The sequence below is a fragment of the Bombina bombina genome, chromosome 4 (assembly GCF_027579735.1).
Source record: "Bombina bombina isolate aBomBom1 chromosome 4, aBomBom1.pri, whole genome shotgun sequence".
NCBI lineage: Eukaryota > Metazoa > Chordata > Amphibia > Anura > Bombinatoridae > Bombina > Bombina bombina.
In genome coordinates this window covers 196,088,188-196,106,410 of record NC_069502.1, presented here as the reverse complement: position 1 = coordinate 196,106,410, position 18,223 = coordinate 196,088,188, and the positions used below count along the sequence as shown (strand labels likewise).

At 39.0% G+C, this 18,223-nt stretch overlaps 1 protein-coding gene across 2 annotated transcripts in view; it reads right to left on the bottom strand.

Moving 5' to 3' along the window:
* The window catches only part of SH3YL1 (SH3 and SYLF domain containing 1), a 307,999-nt gene that overhangs the window by 151,052 nt on the left and 138,724 nt on the right, over nt 1-18,223 (bottom strand). For both annotated transcript variants that reach the window (XM_053709734.1, XM_053709736.1), the window contains 2 exons: nt 15,422-15,534; nt 10,570-10,698 (listed from right to left, as the gene is read on the bottom strand). In XM_053709734.1, coding sequence (XP_053565709.1) covers nt 10,570-10,698; nt 15,422-15,534 — 242 coding nt within the window. The remainder of the gene's footprint in view (nt 1-10,569; nt 10,699-15,421; nt 15,535-18,223) is intronic.

Below are 18,223 nucleotides of genomic sequence, written 5' to 3'. Positions count from 1 at the left end.
CACCTGCTTTACTGTAGGTATGGTGTTATTTGGATGGTGAGCTGTATTGGATTTCCTCCAGACATATCGGTTGGTGTTGAGGCCAAATAATTAAATTTTAGTCTCATCTGACCACAACACCTTTTTCCATGTGGCCTCAGAATCTCCTAGGTGTGTTATGGCAAAGCTCAGTCGTGACTCCATGTGGCCTTTCTTGTGGAGTGGCTTTTTTTTTTTTTTTTGCAACCCTACCATACAAGCCACATTTGTGGAGAATTTGTGATATTGTTGTCACATGCACACAATGAGCACTTTTTATCATAAATTTCTGCAACTGCTTTAGAGTTGCTGTGGGGCTCTTGGAAGCCTCTCTGACCAATTTCCTCCTGACTCTTTCATCCAGTTTGGAGCGACGTCCTGATCCAGAGAGGGTCTGTGTTGTACCAAATACCTTCCACTTCTTAATAATAGGCTTCTAGGCATTGATAAAGCCTTTGATATTTTCTTGTATCCATCTCCTGACTTGTGCCTGTCCACAACATTATCCCAGAGATTTTTTTACAGTGCATTGGTGGCTGACTAAATACTTTTTGTGTGTGTGTGTGTGTGTGTGTGTGTGTGTGTGTGTGTGTGTGTATGTATGTATGTATGTATGTATGTATGTGTGTATATATATATATATATATATATATATATATATATATATATATATATATATATATATATATATATCCTGTGCCTCTGACCTTTTATGCCAGGGTTATACCGTTACACCCATAAACAATTAATTACAATCTAGTTTAAAAATCAATGAATAAATCCTTATGTACAAATGGAAACAGATAACCACTTAATGCCACATTAGAATATGCCATAACATGATCGGATCTAACCCCTGGACTGATTAGATGTTAACCCCACATATACAATAAAAAATTAAAAAATTCTCCTGTTATATTGTAACAGAGGGCAAGAACGGATCCAAAGCCTGTATACGCAAATATCAAAGTGTAACAGATAGTTGAATATAAATACACAGTAGCATAACTTTCCTAGGCTTAGTACAATTGTGAAGTCACATATATTTTTTGAACAACCATGAAATCCGTACTAGTGCTGGTCATACGTAAATACCAAGCACTATGCTGAATCAGAATGTGAGTCATAACGGAATACCTTCATATATTATCGAAATCAAACATTACTCAATACACACAACACTCTATAGAACATAAGTATGGGTAGACAACCTGAATAAAGCAGGAGGCCAGGTCCAATTGAAGGAGGTCTCAAGCTACACAGAAGTGGACTTCCTGGACTTGAGAATCTACAAGGAGGGTACCGGCCTAGGCACAACGCTATTTAAGAAAGAAACGGATCGCAATACACTTCTGCATGCATCCAGCTACCATCCAAGGTCACTAATAAAAGCCATTCTTAAGGCACAAAAGTTAAGGGTGATCTGAAATAATACATCAGAAACTAAACGTGACATCCAACTGAAAGAGATGGAGGACAGATTCAACAACAGAGGGTACAGCGGCCAGATAATCAAGGAAGCCAGATCCCAGCTGAATACAAACCTTACCTGAAGAGACTACCAGAAAAAGAATTAACTTCATTACGACATACACTCCCAGTACCAGGACATTGGGAGCAACCCTGAAGGAGAAATGGGATATCGTAGAATCGGATCCATCATTGCCCTATCATGGGTATGGACCCTCCAGAATTGGATATAAGAGGGGAAGGATCTTGAAGGACATCTTAATGAGGACTGACCCGATCAACAGCTACAGTAAAGTGATGCCCATTGCCAAAAAGGGATCATTCAAATGCCCTAGCTGCGTTACGTGTAATGCCATGCTCCAAGGCAGGCAATTCAGACACCCACACACGAATGTGAGTTATAAAATCAAATACTACCTTACCTGTACAACCAAATTCATGATCTACATGTTGAACTGCAGTTGTTGCCTGTTTTATATAGGCAAAACCTCTGACAATATAAAGAAAAGGATAGCAAACCACAGAAGTGCAATCCGCACTGCTATTGACAAAGGGAAAAGTGACCAACCGGTGGCCAGACACTTCATGGAGAAAGGCCACTCTGTGGCTGAACCCAGATTTAAATTGATTGACCACGTCCCTCCATTACCCCGGGTGGGAGATGGCGGTAAGCTACTACTCCAGAAAGAGGCCGAATGGATATGCAAATTGGACACTGTTCACCCTAGGGGTTTGAATATGGGGATTGATTGGCATTGCTTCTTGTGAGGATATAGGGGTACTTCCTGTTCTTATTGACTACTGTACTCTATTTGTCTACCATCTTATGTTTTTGCCCCTTGTATTATGATTGTTGGACCCACCCTGAGGTGATGCCTTTACGACTGTTCGTATTGAATTGGAGCCACACTGTATCATGTTTGTATTACTGTACTAATTTTGACCCACATACTCTTGGTGATTGTTTCGCATTACATACTGTTCTGTTATGGGATTCATATTATCTATAGCATGTTTGTTTGAGTCATGACGGCGTGTATTCTTTGACAAGGGATTCCTACTGTGGACCTATCCATATAATATGCTGTATTTAAAATTATTACTCCTTTTGTATCTGATCCCTGTTTATATGTCACCCCACGGTCCAGCTCTATATAGTGTGTCAGGGCTTGTTTGACTCCTGACTACCGTATAACATATCACTGGCATCTCCATTTGAATAGATCTTAGTCTATTACAGGCCTCATAGGTCAATGTATCGATACTATATTCCCTCTTACACTGGGGCAAAACAAGCTTATATGCATAGAACTTCCAGATTTGTATAGGGGCTTGTCTTTTTCAACGTATCCTGTTAGCCCACTGGGGGTACCGGGGGAGGGGCATCCTAGTAAGATACGCATGCGCTTAACAGACAGATTACTGCCCAGTAACTGATCCAACACTTGCCACAACGGGGGCCTTGCTAACAGCATTTGTGCGATACTCTTCTACTTGTGCATTGGGTACGTAAACGCCGGTTATCACAAGGTCACAATACATTATCTGGTTGCGGAATACTTATGTTCTATAGAGTGTTGTGTGTATTGAGTAACGTTTGATTTCGATAATATATGAAGGTATTCCATTATGACTCACATTCTGATTCTGCTACTGTGTATTTATATTCAACTATCTGTTACACTTTGATATTTGCGTATACAGGCTTTGGATCCGTTCTTGCCCTCTGTTACAATATAACAGGAGAATTTTTTTAATTTTTTATTGTATATGTGGCGTTAACATCTAATCAGTCCAGGGGTTAGTGGTTATGTGTTTCCATTTGTACATAAGGATTTATTCATTGATTTTTAAACTAGATTGTAATTAATTGTTTATGGGGATATGTGTTGCACTCTGGTTGCCTTGGCAACAATGTTTGGTGGTTTTTTACACTGGGGGAGGGGCTTATGTGTGTGTATAAATGTTTGGTTCACTTGTGTATTTTTGGTCTGATCAAGGGGAGCATTCCTCGAAACGTTACCAAATAAATTGATTATTTGCATTAAGTCCAGAGAGTGCTGTTTCTTGTTTACTGTACCTTACCCTACTCTAGCACCCTGGCACCTGGAAAACTGTTTGTGAGAGTGCACCTGCTTCATGCTGTTTTATTTATATATATATATATATATATATATATATATATATATATATATATATATATATATATATATGTGTGTGTGTGTGTGTGTGTATACATGTATACACACACACATATATATATATATATATATATATATATATATATAAAAACAGAGAACTCTGGAACTACTAGGATAAAAGACCACAGAGCTTTATTGTACAAAAAATATAATATAAAACCAGGCAATTTACGTGGTATACAATAACCACGCAACGCTATTGGTCGCTTCTTCAGAGGACCAATAGCGTCGCAAAATGTGTCAGGCTCCGCCCCCCCGACACAAACACGCTCAGTGTGGCACAGTAAGCATTAAGGCTGTTTGCGGTTAAGTTTCTGCGAACAAGCCTGCCAGTTTTGTGCACATTGGAGTAGCGGTATATGATACATGTTATATTCTATATAAATACTGGGAATGTTTATACCAGTTTTTTAACGTTTCACAGTGTGATCACCAGTGTTTTTGTGTGTGTGATATACGCTGTCCTTATTAATAAAGCAATACCTTTTCACATCTACCTGGTTTGCTTAGTCAGTAAATGCCCCCCCTCCCATACCCCTGCACATTCTGTCATTTTACAGAAGGGGATCCAGGAGATACGGACAGGCCCTTTGAATAGAATGAGAGAGTGAACACCTGTCTTAAAGGGGAAGCAAACTGCTATGCTGGACAGAGGGAAACAACTCTAGTGTCCGTCTCAGGCTATACAGAGCCTCCACGCTATTATCTTACCTCATACGGATTGAGGTTGTACCAAGTGAGTGCCCATCTGAATATCATATACTACACTACGATCTGGTCTTTCTGTGCGCCCCTCCCTTCTTTATATATATATATATATATATATATATATATATATATATATATATATATATACACACACACACACACATACATATACACACACACGTTAAGAGTTCATAACTACCTTTGGCTTTAGCGTATTTGGTCTAACGTGGTGTCGGGTTAGCGTGCAAGCAAGAAGTGTTAGGTTTTTGCTTGTATTTCTTTAACAGCGCGCCCTATTGAAGTCAATGTGAGAATAGGTTAACGTGGTCGTGATATCCAAAGTCTTGAAGTTAATGTGCATCAGACTTTCGCTTTTTACTTTCATCTAAGTTTACTTTAAGCGCAGTTAGAGTGCGAGAAAAAACATAATTTATGCTTACCTGATAAATTCCTTTCTTCTGTAGTGTGATCAGTCCACGGGTCATCATTACTTCTGGGATATTACTCCTCCCCAACAGGAAGTGCAAGAGGATTCACCCAGCAGAGCTGCATATAGCTCCTCCCCTCTACGTCACTCCCAGTCATTCGACCAAGGACCAACGAGAAAGGAGAAGCCAAGGGTGTAGTGGTGACTGGAGTATAATTTAAAAAATATTTACCTGCCTTAAAAAAACAGGGCGGGCCGTGGACTGATCACACTACAGAAGAAAGGAATTTATCAGGTAAGCATAAATTATGTTTTCTTCTGTTAAGTGTGATCAGTCCACGGGTCATCATTACTTCTGGGATACCAATACCAAAGCAAAAGTACACGGATGACGGGAGGGATAGGCAGGCTCTTTATACGGAAGGAACCACTGCCTGAAGAACCTTTCTCCCAAAAATAGCCTCCGAGGAAGCAAAAGTGTCAAATTTGGAAAATTTGGAAAAAGTATGAAGCGAAGACCAAGTTGCAGCCTTGCAAATCTGTTCAACAGAGGCCTCATTCTTGAAGGCCCAAGTGGAAGCCACAGCTCTAGTAGAATGAGCTGTAATTCTTTCAGGAGGCTGCTGTCCAGCAGTCTCATAAGCTAAACGTATTATGCTACGAAGCCAAAAGGAAAGAGGGGTAGCAGAAGCCTTTTGACCTCTCCTCTGACCAGAGTAAACGACAAACAGAGAAGACGTTTGTCGAAATTCCTTAGTTGCCTGTAAGTAAAATTTTAGGGCACGAACTACGTCCAGATTGTGCAGAAGACGTTCCTTCTTCGAAGAAGGATTTGGACACAAAGAAGGAACAACAATCTTGATTGATATTCCTGTTAGTGACTACCTTAGGTAAGAACCCAGGTTTAGTACGCAGAACTACCTTATCCGAATGAAAAATCAAATAAGGAGAATCACAATGTAAGGCTGATAACTCAGAGACTCTTCGAGCCGAGGAAATAGCCATTAAAAATAGAACTTTCCAAGATAACAACTTTATATCAATGGAATGAAGGGGTTCAAACGGAACGCCCTGTAAAACGTTAAGAACAAGGTTTAAGCTCCATGGCGGAGCAACAGTTTTAAACACAGGCTTAATCCTGGCCAAAGCCTGACAAAAAGCCTGAACGTCTGGAACTTCTGACAGACGTTTGTGTAACAGAATAGACAGAGCTGAGATCTGTCCCTTTAATGAACTAGCAGATAAACCCTTTTCTAAAACTTCTTGTAGAAAAGACAATATCCTAGGAATCCTAACCTTACTCCAAGAGTAAACTTTGGATTCACACCAATATAGGTATTTACGCCATATCTTATGGTAAATCCTTCTGGTAACAGGCTTCCTAGCCTGTATTAAGGTATCAATAACTGACTCAGAAAACCCACGTCTTGATAAAATCAAGCGTTCAATTTCCAAGCAGTCAGCTTCAGAGAAGTTAGATTTTGATGTTTGAAAGGACCCTGAATCAGGAGATCCTGTTTCAGAGGTAGAGACCAAGGTGGACAGGATGACATGTCCACCAGGTCTGCATACCAAGTCCTGCGTGGCCATGCAGGTGCTATTAGAATCACTGATGCTCTCTCCTGTTTGATTCTGGCAATCAATCGAGGAAGCATCGGGAAGGGTGGAAACACGTAAGCCATCCTGAAGTCCCAAGGTGCTGTCAGGGCATCTATCAGGACTGCTCCTGGATCTGGACCCGTAACGAGGAAGCTTGGCGTTCTGTCGAGACGCCATGAGATCTATCTCTGGTTTGCCCCAACGTCGAAGTATTTGGGCAAAGACCTCCGGATGAAGCTCCCACTCCCCCGGATGAAAAGTCTGACGACTTAAGAAATCCGCCTCCCAGTTCTCCACTCCCGGAATGTGGATTGCTGACAGGTGGCAAGAGTGAGACTCTGCCCAGCGAATTATCTTTGATACTTCCATCATTGCTAGGGAGCTTCTTGTCCCTCCCTGATGGTTGATGTAAGCTACCGTCGTGATGTTGTCCGACTGAAACCTGATGAACCCCCGAGTTGTCAACTGGGGCCAAGCCAGGAGGGCATTGAGAACAACTCTCAATTCCAGAATGTTTATTGGCAGGAGACTCTCCTCCTGACTCCATTGTCCCTGAGCTTTCAGAGAATTCCAAACGGCACCCCAACCTAGAAGGCTGGCGTCTGTTGTTACAATTGTCCAGTCTGGTCTGCTGAATGGCATCCCCCTGGACAGATGTGGCCGAGAAAGCCACCATAGAAGAGAATTTCTGGTCTCTTGATCCAGATTCAGAGAAGGGGACAAATCTGAGTAATCCCCATTCCACTGACTTAGCATGCACAGTTGCAGTGGTCTGAGGTGTAAGCGAGCAAAGGGAACTATGTCCATTGCCGCTACCATTAAGCCGATTACCTCCATGCATTGAGCCACTGACGGGTGTTGAATGGAATGAAGGGTGCGGCAAGCACTTTGAAGTCTTGTTAACCTGTCCTCTGTCAGGTAAATCTTCATTTCTACAGAATCTATAAGAGTCCCCAGGAAGGGAACTCTTGTGAGTGGAACGAGTGAACTTTTCTTTTCGTTCACCTTCCATCCATGTGACCTTAGAAAAGCCAGTACTAACTCTGTATGAGACTTGGCAGTTTGAAAGCTTGAAGCTTGTATCAGAATGTCGTCTAGGTACGGAGCTACCGAGATTCCCCGCGGTCTTAGTACCGCCAGAAGAGCACCCAGAACCTTTGTGAAGATTCTTGGAGCTGTAGCCAATCCGAATGGAAGAGCTACAAACTGGTAATGCCTGTCTAGGAAGGCAAACCTTAGATACCGGTAATGATCTTTGTGAATCGGTATGTGAAGGTAAGCATCCTTTAAATCCACTGTGGTCATGTACTGACCCTTTTGGATCATGGGTAAAATTGTCCGAATAGTCTCCATTTTGAACGATGGAACTCTTAGGAATTTGTTTAGGATCTTTAAATCCAGGATTGGTCTGAAAGTTCCCTCTTTTTTGGGAACCACAAACAGATTTGAGTAAAAGGTTTCCTGGCCTGCTTGCCCTTGTTCCAAGACTGGTTAGGTCTCCAGCTTTGTCTGTAGCGAGCAACAGATCCTTCTTGTTTTGGAGCAGTGGAAGTTGATGCTGCTCCTGCTTTGAAATTCCGAAAGGAACGAAAATTAGACTGTCTAGCCTTAGGTTTGGCTCTGTCTTGAGGCAGGGCGTGGCCCTTACCTCCTGTAATGTCAGCGATAATTTCTTTCAAACCGGGCCCAAATAAGGTCTGCCCTTTGAAAGGTATATTAAGTAATTTGGACTTAGAAGTTACATCAGCTGACCAGGATTTTAGCCACAGTGCTCTGCGCGCCTGAATGGCGAATCCGGAATTCTTAGCCGTAAGTTTAGTTAAATGTACTACGGCTTCCGAAATGAATGAATTAGCTAGCTTAAGGATTCTAAGCCTGTCCGTAATGTCGTCCAGAGTAGCTGAACTAAGGTTGTCTTCCAGAGACTCAATCCAGAATGCCGCTGCAGCCGTGACCGGCGCAATGCATGCAAGGGGTTGCAATATAAAACCTTGTTGAACAAACATTTTCTTAAGGTAACCCTCTAACTTTTTATCCATTGGATCTGAAAAGGCACAGCTATCCTCCACCGGGATAGTGGTACGCTTAGCTAAAGTAGAAACTGCTCCCTCCACCTTAGGGACCGTTTGCCATAAGTCCCGTGTGGTGGTGTCTATTGGAAACATCTTTCTAAATATCGGAGGGGGTGAGAACGGCACACCGGGTCTATCCCACTCCTTAGTAATAATTTCAGTTAGTCTCTTAGGTATAGGAAAAACGTCAGTACTTGTTGGTACAGCAAAATATTTATCCAACCTACACATTTTCTCTGGTATTGCAACTGTGTTACAATCATTCAGAGCCGCTAACACCTCCCCTAGTAATACACAGAGGTTTTCCAGCTTAAATTTAAAATTTGAAATATCTGAATCCAATCTGTTTGGATCAGAACCGTCAGCCGCAGAATGAAGCTCTCCGTCCTCATGTTCTGCAAGTTGTGACGCAGTATCTGACATGGCCCTAGCATTATCAGCGCACTCTGTTCTCACCCCAGAGTGATCACGCTTGCCTCTTAGCTCTGGTAATTTAGCCAAAACCTCACTCATAACAGTAGCCATATCTTGTAATGTTATTTGTAATGGCCGCCCAGATGTACTGGGCGCCACAATATCGCGCACCTCCCGAGCGGGAGATGCAGGTACTGTCACGTGAGGCGAGTTAGTCGGCATAACTCTCCCCTCGTTGTTTGGTGAAATTTGTTCAATTTGTACAGATTGACTTTTATTTAAAGTTAAAGAATAAACGTTTTTTTATCACAGTCAACTACAATCTCACAGCTCTGTTGTGAAGATTACTTCCCTCAAACAAGCTTTGAAGACCCCTGAGTTCTGTAAGATGAACCGGAACATGCAGGAAAAAACAATGAGCTTCTGACTGAAATTTTTGATGCGTAGCAAAAGCGCCAAAAAAAGGCCCCTCCCCCTCACACACAACAGTGAGAGAGATCAGTAAACTGTCAGAATTAGATCAAGCAACTGCCAAGTGGAAAAATAGTGCCCAAACATTTTATTCACCCAGTACCTCAGAAAATGAAAACGATTTTACATTCCAGCAAAAACGTTTAACATAAATTAAGAGTTATTAAAAAGCCTGTTGCTTGCAAATAGGCTAAAGTCTTATATACACAGTGTAATTCCAGTGAAGTACCATTCCCCAGAATACTCAAATGTAAAATATACATACATGATATTATATTGGTATGGCAGGATTTTCTCATCAATTCCATTGTCAGAAAATAAAAGCTGCTACATACCTCTTTGCAGATTAATCTGCCCGCTGTCCCCTGATCTGAAGTTTACCTCTCCTCAGATGGCCGAGAAACAGCAATATGATCTTAACTACTCCGGCTAAAATCATAGAAAAAACTCTGGTAGATTCTTCTTCAAACTCTACCAGAGAAGGAATAACACACTCCGGTGCTATTAAAAATAACAAACTTTTGATTGAAGAAATAAAACTAAATAAAATCACCATATTCCTCTCACACATCCTATCTAGTCGTTGGGTGCAAGAGAATGACTGGGAGTGACGTAGAGGGGAGGAGCTATATGCAGCTCTGCTGGGTGAATCCTCTTGCACTTCCTGTTGGGGAGGAGTAATATCCCAGAAGTAATGATGACCCGTGGACTGATCACACTTAACAGAAGAAAGTAAAAAAGTTAGTGCAAAACTTGTAATCTAGCCTTGAATGTTTTAATACTTTTGTGATATAAACTATAACTTGCGCCTATACATCTCCTACTGGCTAAAAAGGAATTGGTAAATTATATAAAAATGATAGAACTTAAGAACTACTGGACATCCCAATACACTTTTGGGCTCATATGTTTATGGCATTATACCTTCATTATGGATGAGGCAATAATGCTGCAGGGATCAGTAACAGTCACCTAAGGGGTGACAATTTGGATCTTTATTCTTTAATTCGGGATGAGGTCTAAGGTGCTGGGGTTGTGATATTCCTGACCTTGATGACTGCGACTGTTGCTTCACATTGATATTTTTATTAAATTTGTAATGTAATGCCTCATAGTTGCCAAATGATATCATGGTTGGTATCACCATATAAAACATAACCATACACTCAAAAACAAAATCATCACTTACTTCCGATTAGTGTCTTTTCGTTCAATTAAAGCAGATCCTTCTAAAGATATTCCTAGAAACAGTCCACGTGATTTGCAATATGTGTATACAGCTGCAGAACTTCTTATTGCAAGATCCCCTTCTAAATTTCTTTTAAAAAAAAAACAAATAAACTGGACAGTAAAGACTGTTTCAAAATTCAGTTGATGATAAAGAAAAAATTTAGCTTTCATGATTCAGATAGAACATGCAATTTTAAACAACTTTCCAATTTACTTCAATTATCTAATTTGCTTTGTTCTTTTTGCATCCTTTGTTGAAAACCATACCTAGGTAGGCTAAGGAGCAGCAATGCACCACTGGGAGCTAGCTGCTGATAAGTGACTGCACATATATGCTTACCGTCACTGGCTCAACCAATGTGTTCAGCTTGCTCCGAGTAGTGCATTATTGCTTCTTCAAGAAAGGATACCAGGAAAATGAAGAAAACGTTATAATATAAGTAAATTGTTAAAAATATTGGAAATGATCGTTCTATTACAGATCATAAACACTGCTTATACAATCCATCTCTCAATATGAGTTGCTTTATGTAAAAGCTACTTATAAACTAGAAGACAATCTTATTTTACTAGTGAAGACTGCCAGTGGGTATATGTGTTACTCAGGTTTATATTCTGCTATTTCTCCTTAGTTTTCTTCTCTGTCACATGGTAGATTAATGGAAAGGGTTTCATTTTTTGAGATATGTGAAGTTGATATAGTGTAAACAAATTTTATTCAGGTTTAAGTTGTTTGCAGATATTTGTGTTTTAAATAATAGGGAACATTGTGCTCCTGGTAGCTGGTTATGATAACTAGTATCGATTATAAGCTTTAAAAGCTAAACTATTTAAAATCAATGCTTGTGAATATTCAGTGATTTATTATATATTTTAATACTTTATACAATATTACAGGACTAAAGTCCCATATTTTTCTGATGTTATAGCTATATTCCGGTCATGCAAAAAGGATCATAAAAGTGACCCCCCATTTAGTAGTTAAGATAATGTAAGGCTGTGAATTTGCTCTTTAGCGCTATTCGCTCTGTACTCATTTAATTTATTTATTTATAGACATTGGCTATTTATGTTTTATTGCTAACATCAATGTCAATTGTCCATAATGTTTATGAGCTTTCAGAAATCTAACAATATATCTGTAAGAAGAATTAAAGGGACAGTCAACACCCATGAAAACTTTATTCCATACCTTAGATCAACAACAAAAAATGAGCCTGCACCTCATCCCATCTTCAATAACACCAACGTTAGGTGGCTAATCTTCAATGAACATTTAGTTTTCAGCAGTAGATATGGCCGCCAAACTCCTCCCCCTCTTCCTCCGTCCCCTTCTTGTTTTAAATCAATACTCGTTCACAGGGACACTGTTCTATTTCTAATGCGCATGCACTATATAATTGTAGTACGCTCGCTATTAGAAATAGAAAGTGTCTCCGTGAACACGGCTAAAGAATCTAGCCGAGGATTTGATGCTCATTGGCCGAAGACTTAGAGAAGAAGCCTCCTACGTAACAGTGGGGGGAGTTTGGCGGCCATATCTACCGCTGAAATCTAAATGTTCATTGAAGATTAGCCACCTAACGTTAGTGTTATTGAAGATGGGATGCGGTGCAGGCTCATTTTTTGTTGTTGATCTAAGGTATGGAATAAAGTTTTCATGGGTGTTGACTGTCCCTTTAAGATGCCATTAATAAAACAAAAATGCTATCTAGGCTTTTTAAATGTCCTTAGGTTGTTTTATAAAACATATGTTTAAAGTGGCCATTGTGAGATAATTGTAGGATTCAAGTGTTTTTGTTAAGAAACAACCTGAGGTTTTGTTTTTTGCATTATATGTTAAGCCGTGAATGCAATTTATAATTTAAAAAACATTACAGTAACGTGTACCTGAAAATGGACCGATAAGCAAAACAGCTCTAAATTGGGTCACTGTATTTTATTAGATAGCTGGAAATAAAAAAATTTTATTACTGTTTAAAAAAAAAAAAAAAAAAAGTACATTGCAAAGTTGTTTCAAATTAGTTTTAGCTGAATCATAAAAGACAATTTGGGTTTAACGGCAGCTGGGAAAATTAATATACAGTTTGAATAACATGGCTAAATATATGATTATATAATGCTTAACCCCTTAATGACCACAGCACTTTTCCATTTTCTGTCCGTTTGGGACCAAGGCTATTTTTACCTTTTTGAGGTGTTTGTGTTTAGCTGTAATTTTCCTCTTACTCATTTACTGTACCCACACATATTATATACCGTTTTTCTCGCCACTAAATGGACTTTCTAAAAATACCATTATTTTCATCATATCTTATAATTTACTATAAAAAAAAATATAAAATATGAGGAAAAATTGAAAAAAACACACTTTTTCTAACTTTGACCCCCAAAATCTGTTACATATCTACAACCACCAAAAAACACCCATGCTAAATAGTTTCAAAATTTTGTCCTGAGTTTAGAAATACCCAATGTTTACATGTTCTTTGCTTTTTGTGCAAGTTATAGGGCCATAAATACAAGTAGCACTTTGCTATTTCCAAACCACTTTTTTCCAAAATTAGCGCTAGTTACATTAGAACACTAATATCTTTCAGGAATCCCTGAATATCCCTTGACATGTATATATTTTTTTTTAGTAGACATCCCAAAGTATTGATCTAGGACAATTTTGGTATATTTCATACCACCATTTCACCGCCAAATGCGATCAAATACAAAAAATCGTTCACTTTTTCACAAATTTTTTCACAAACTTTTGGTTTCTCACTGAAATTATTTACAAACAACTTGTGCAATTATGGCATAAATGGTTGTAAATTCTTCTCTGGGATCCCCTTTGTTCAGAAATAGCAGACATATATGGCTTTGGCGTTGCTTTTTGGTAATTAGAAGGCCACTAAATGCCACTGCGCACCACAAGTGTATTATGCCCAGCAGTTAAGGGGTTAATTAGGGAGCTTTTAGGGAGCTTGTAGGGTTAATTTTAGCTTTAGTGTAGTATAGTAGACAACCCCAAGTATTGATCTAGGCACATTTTGGTATATTTCATGCCACCATTTCACCTCCAAATGCGATCAAATTGAAAAAAAAGTTAAATTTTTCACAATTTTAGGTTTCTCACTGAAATAATTTACAAACAGCTTGTGCAATTATGGCACAAATGGTTGTAAATACTTGTCTGGGATCCCCTTTGTTCAGAAATAGCAGACATATATGACTTTGGCGTTGCTTTCTGGTAATTAGAAGGCCGCTAAATCCTGCTGCGCCTCACACGTGTATTATGGCTAGCAGTGAAGGGGTTAATTAGGGAGTTTGTAGGGAGCTTGCAGGGTTAATTTTAGCTTTAGTGTAGAGATCAGCCTCCCACCTGACACATCCCACCCCCTGATCCCTCCCAAACAGCTCCCTTCCCTCCCCCACCCCACAATTGTCCCCGCCATCTTAAGTACTGGCAGAAAGTCTGCCAGTACTAAAATAAAAGGGTTTTTTAAAAAAAAGAAATTTTTTTTTAGCATATTTACATATGCTAGGGTGTAGGATCCCCCCCTTAGCCCCCAACCTCCCTGATCCCCCCCAAAACCGCTCTCTAACCCTCCCCTCTGCCTCATTGGGGGCCATCTTGGGTACTGGCAGCTGTCTGCCAGTACCCAGTTTGCAAAAAAAAGTGCTTTTTTTATTTTTTTTGGCTTTTTTCTGTAGTGTAGCTTCCCCCCCCCCCCCACACAGACAATCCCCCACCACCTTGCTGATCTTTTTTTTTTTTAATTTATTATTATTATTTATAAATTTGTGCATTTTTTATTAATTCATTTTCTGTAGTGTAGCGGTTCCCACCCGCTCCCTCCCCGTGCACGCGCCCGCCCCCGCCCTCCCGTGCACGCGCGCGCGTCCGTGCGCGCCCCCGCTCGTCCCCGCCCACGATCCCGCCCCCCCTGCACATAACCAGGGCCATCGATGGCCGCCACCCGCCTCCCGGTCCGGCTCCCACCCAACAAAGCAGGGAGCCACCGATCTCCGGTGCAGAGAGGGCCACAGAGTGGCTCTCTCTGCACCGGATGGCTACCAAAGGTTATTGCAGGATGCCTCCATATCGAGGCATCACTGCAATAACCGGAAAGCAGCTGGAAGCGAGCAGGATCGCTTCCAGCTGCTTTCCACACCGAGGACGTGCAGGGTACGTTCTCAGGCATTAACTGCCTTTTTTTTGAGGACGTACCCTGCACGTCCTCGGTCGTTAAGGGGTTAACCTAAGCAAAGAACAACATCATTTAAGGTTAAGAGCCCAGTTACCTTTGCTTACAACAAACAATAGTTTAGGTCCCTTTAACTGCTATTATCTAAACACAAATAAGAAAACATTATTTAAAGGGACACTGTACCCAAAAAATTTCTTTTGTGATTCAGATAGAGCATGCAATTTTAAGCAACTTTCTAATTTACTACTATTATCAATTTTTCTTCGTTCTCTTGCTATCTTTATATGAAAAAGAAGGCATCTAAGCTTTTTTTCTTGGTTCAGCACTCTGGACAGCAGTTTTTGATTGGTGGATGAATTTATCCACCAATCAGCAAGGACAACCTAGGTTGTTCACCAAAAATGGGCCGGTATCTAAACTTACATTCTTGCATTTCAAATAAAGATATCAAGAGAATAAAGAACATTTGATAATAGGAGTAAATTAGAAAGTTGCTTAAAATTGCATGCTCTATCTGAATCACAAAATAATTTTTTTGGGTACAGTGTCCCTTTAACCTATTTTCTAAATAATGTTATTTATATACTGGTCAGATTGTTTTACACTTACCTCCCCAGAGGGCCCATAGCCACAGTAAAATTTCCTCCAAGCGTCAGATTGCCCCCTTTTGCAAAAGCTTTAACGGCCCTTTTATGGTTTAGTATAATAACTAAATCAGACACCTATTAAACAAAACAGCAAAAATAAATGTTATAGTCTCCTTAGATGCTGGAAAAATGTTAATCCTATTTCAATTATTACATTTGTTTTTTTATTCAATAGACCTATGTCGTTCTGACTTCTGTTTTTCCAACAGATTTGGTTTCTTAATGAACTTGTCAAATCTTAATCAAACCAATTTAAACATTTGCCAAACATTTGAATTGGTTACAGACATGATTCAAATTATAAGCTATCATTTCTGGACAACAATGTATTATAACGAGGAAATACAGTCTGAAACACATGAGAAATGTTATAAAATACAAAATACTCAGGCACCAAAACATGACCTGCAGATTCAGACAAAGTGTTGGTAATCTGGAACATACACTGTGACAATCAGAGAGGAATTTCAGAAACTCTATAAAGAAAATAGATAAGCAATAGTTTGAGTACTATATGACAGCAGTGTGTGAAACAATATTATAACTATAGTGCTAAAGAAACATGCACACTCCTGAGGCTATTTCAGTATGCTCTCACGGAAAGGAGCTACATTTTGACATCAAGAGAAAAAAAATATTAAATTTCACAACAAAAACAAATTGCTTGTTCTGCCCGAATCATCAAGGTTTAATATTGACTTCTATGTACCTCTAATGCAAAATATGAGCCCTTTATTATACAAAAAATAATGTGCTCACGGACATATTTTGTCTGGATATATTCTAGGCACCATTTTCTACTTACTCTAAACAAGAAAATGCAAAATCGGTGCAATTGCAGAGGAACAGAAGCACTACACAGTCTTCTTTAAAAGTTTGGAATTAAACACTTAACAGTCCAGAACATGTTTTTGTGAGAGAAGTATTTTTTTACTGCCAAAGCTATTAATTGTAAAAATTGAAAATAAAATGTTTAATCAGCCACAGCAAGTAGCCACCACTTACTCCTTGCCCAGTGTGCTTAGAGGAATATGGCTGCAGCTCACTGACGAGGCCCACAGAAGGCTGAAACAATCATCTGGGGTTGTCATGTTCCTAGCTCAAAGGAGAATTGCCTGGTATTTGGGGGCTGGACTGAACTTATTCTGCAGTATCAGATTGATATACTTCAGGAAAGTTTTCCTCTGTGAAATGCACAACTGGACTAAAAGAGGTTGCTCCTATGTGGTAACTCGCCATGTTGTTTGTTCCTGGTAGCGAGCTTCTCTCTTTGTACGCATTAGCCACCACATACCCCAAATACCTATAACTGTATAGACAAAAGAACTTCAACAGCAACTGTAAAAAAATATGGTTAAAAAAATTCTAATTAATTCTGAAATACTTTTTTTCCCCCAGAGACAGAATAACACCATTAATAAAAACACAACATAAAGTATATGATTCATATTTGCTGATATGGATTTATAACAACAACAAAAATGTTATGAAAGACTATCATTAAGGATATACTTAATTTGCAATTGAGACATTGAGGAAATTGCACAGAGGGGAACAAAATGGAAGCAGGAGGTAAAACTATGACTCAACAGGACAGAAAATACAGAGAAATAAATTGTACAAATAACTGCTATATTGCAGTATAGATAAGAAAAATAGAAAAAATGTTGGTTAGAAAATAAGTTTATATTATTATATTAACATTTTAAACTATAAATATTTAATTCAATATTTCAATAGTATATAAAATTAATATTAATAAAAAAAAACAGAATAATACTTGCTTTTTTTATTAACAAAAAAGATATCTACTGTACTTCATCAATAATCTTTCCTTCCAGGGTGCTCATTTAGTATCAATAAATTTGTGTGATTAGTATCAAGAAATCAAATAATATAATAGGTAGCAAATAAACCTATATCACGGTTCTGAGGGATTAAGCTCCATGACTTTCAACATGGAAGAAGTCAATGTTCTTAGCAGTGGAAAAAAAAATCTATATTCAAAAATTAATGTTCTTAGCAGTGAAATATAAAATCACTATTAAAAAAGTCACAAAAGAATATGATAGCAAGATTGAGACATGCTAGCAAAATGTGATAATGACCAAGCTCTTTTACCCATAGGATTCTTTTAGATGGAACTGATTTTCAAATGAATAATAGTACATTTGGATAATGTAGACATTGGCATATACATGACAACCCCAGACGATCGTTTCGGGCCTCCTATGGGTCTCGTCAGTGAGGTGCAGCCATATTCCTCTAAGCTTCACTAGGAAAGGAGTCCACGTCTGGTTTCCCCTATAACCCTTAGAGAGACCTCCCCAGTGTCATTATTCGAATGCATACAAAGAGAGAAGCACTCTACAAGGAACGAACAACAGCTCAATAGCTTGTTCTATGGTGAGTCACCACCCAGGAGCAGCCTTTTTTAGCCCAGTTCTGCTTTTCACAAAGGAAACCTTTCCTGAAGTATATCAGTCTGATCCCGCCAAGTAATGTCAGTCCAGCCCCAAAATACCAGGCAATTCTTCTTTGAACAAGGAACATGGTAACCCCAGACGATCGTTTCGGGCCTCCTATGGGCTATATATATATATATATATATATATATATATATATATATATATATATATATATATATATATATATATATATATATATATATATATACATATACACACACACACACACACACACACATACATATATATATACATATACACATATATATATATATATACACATATACACACACATT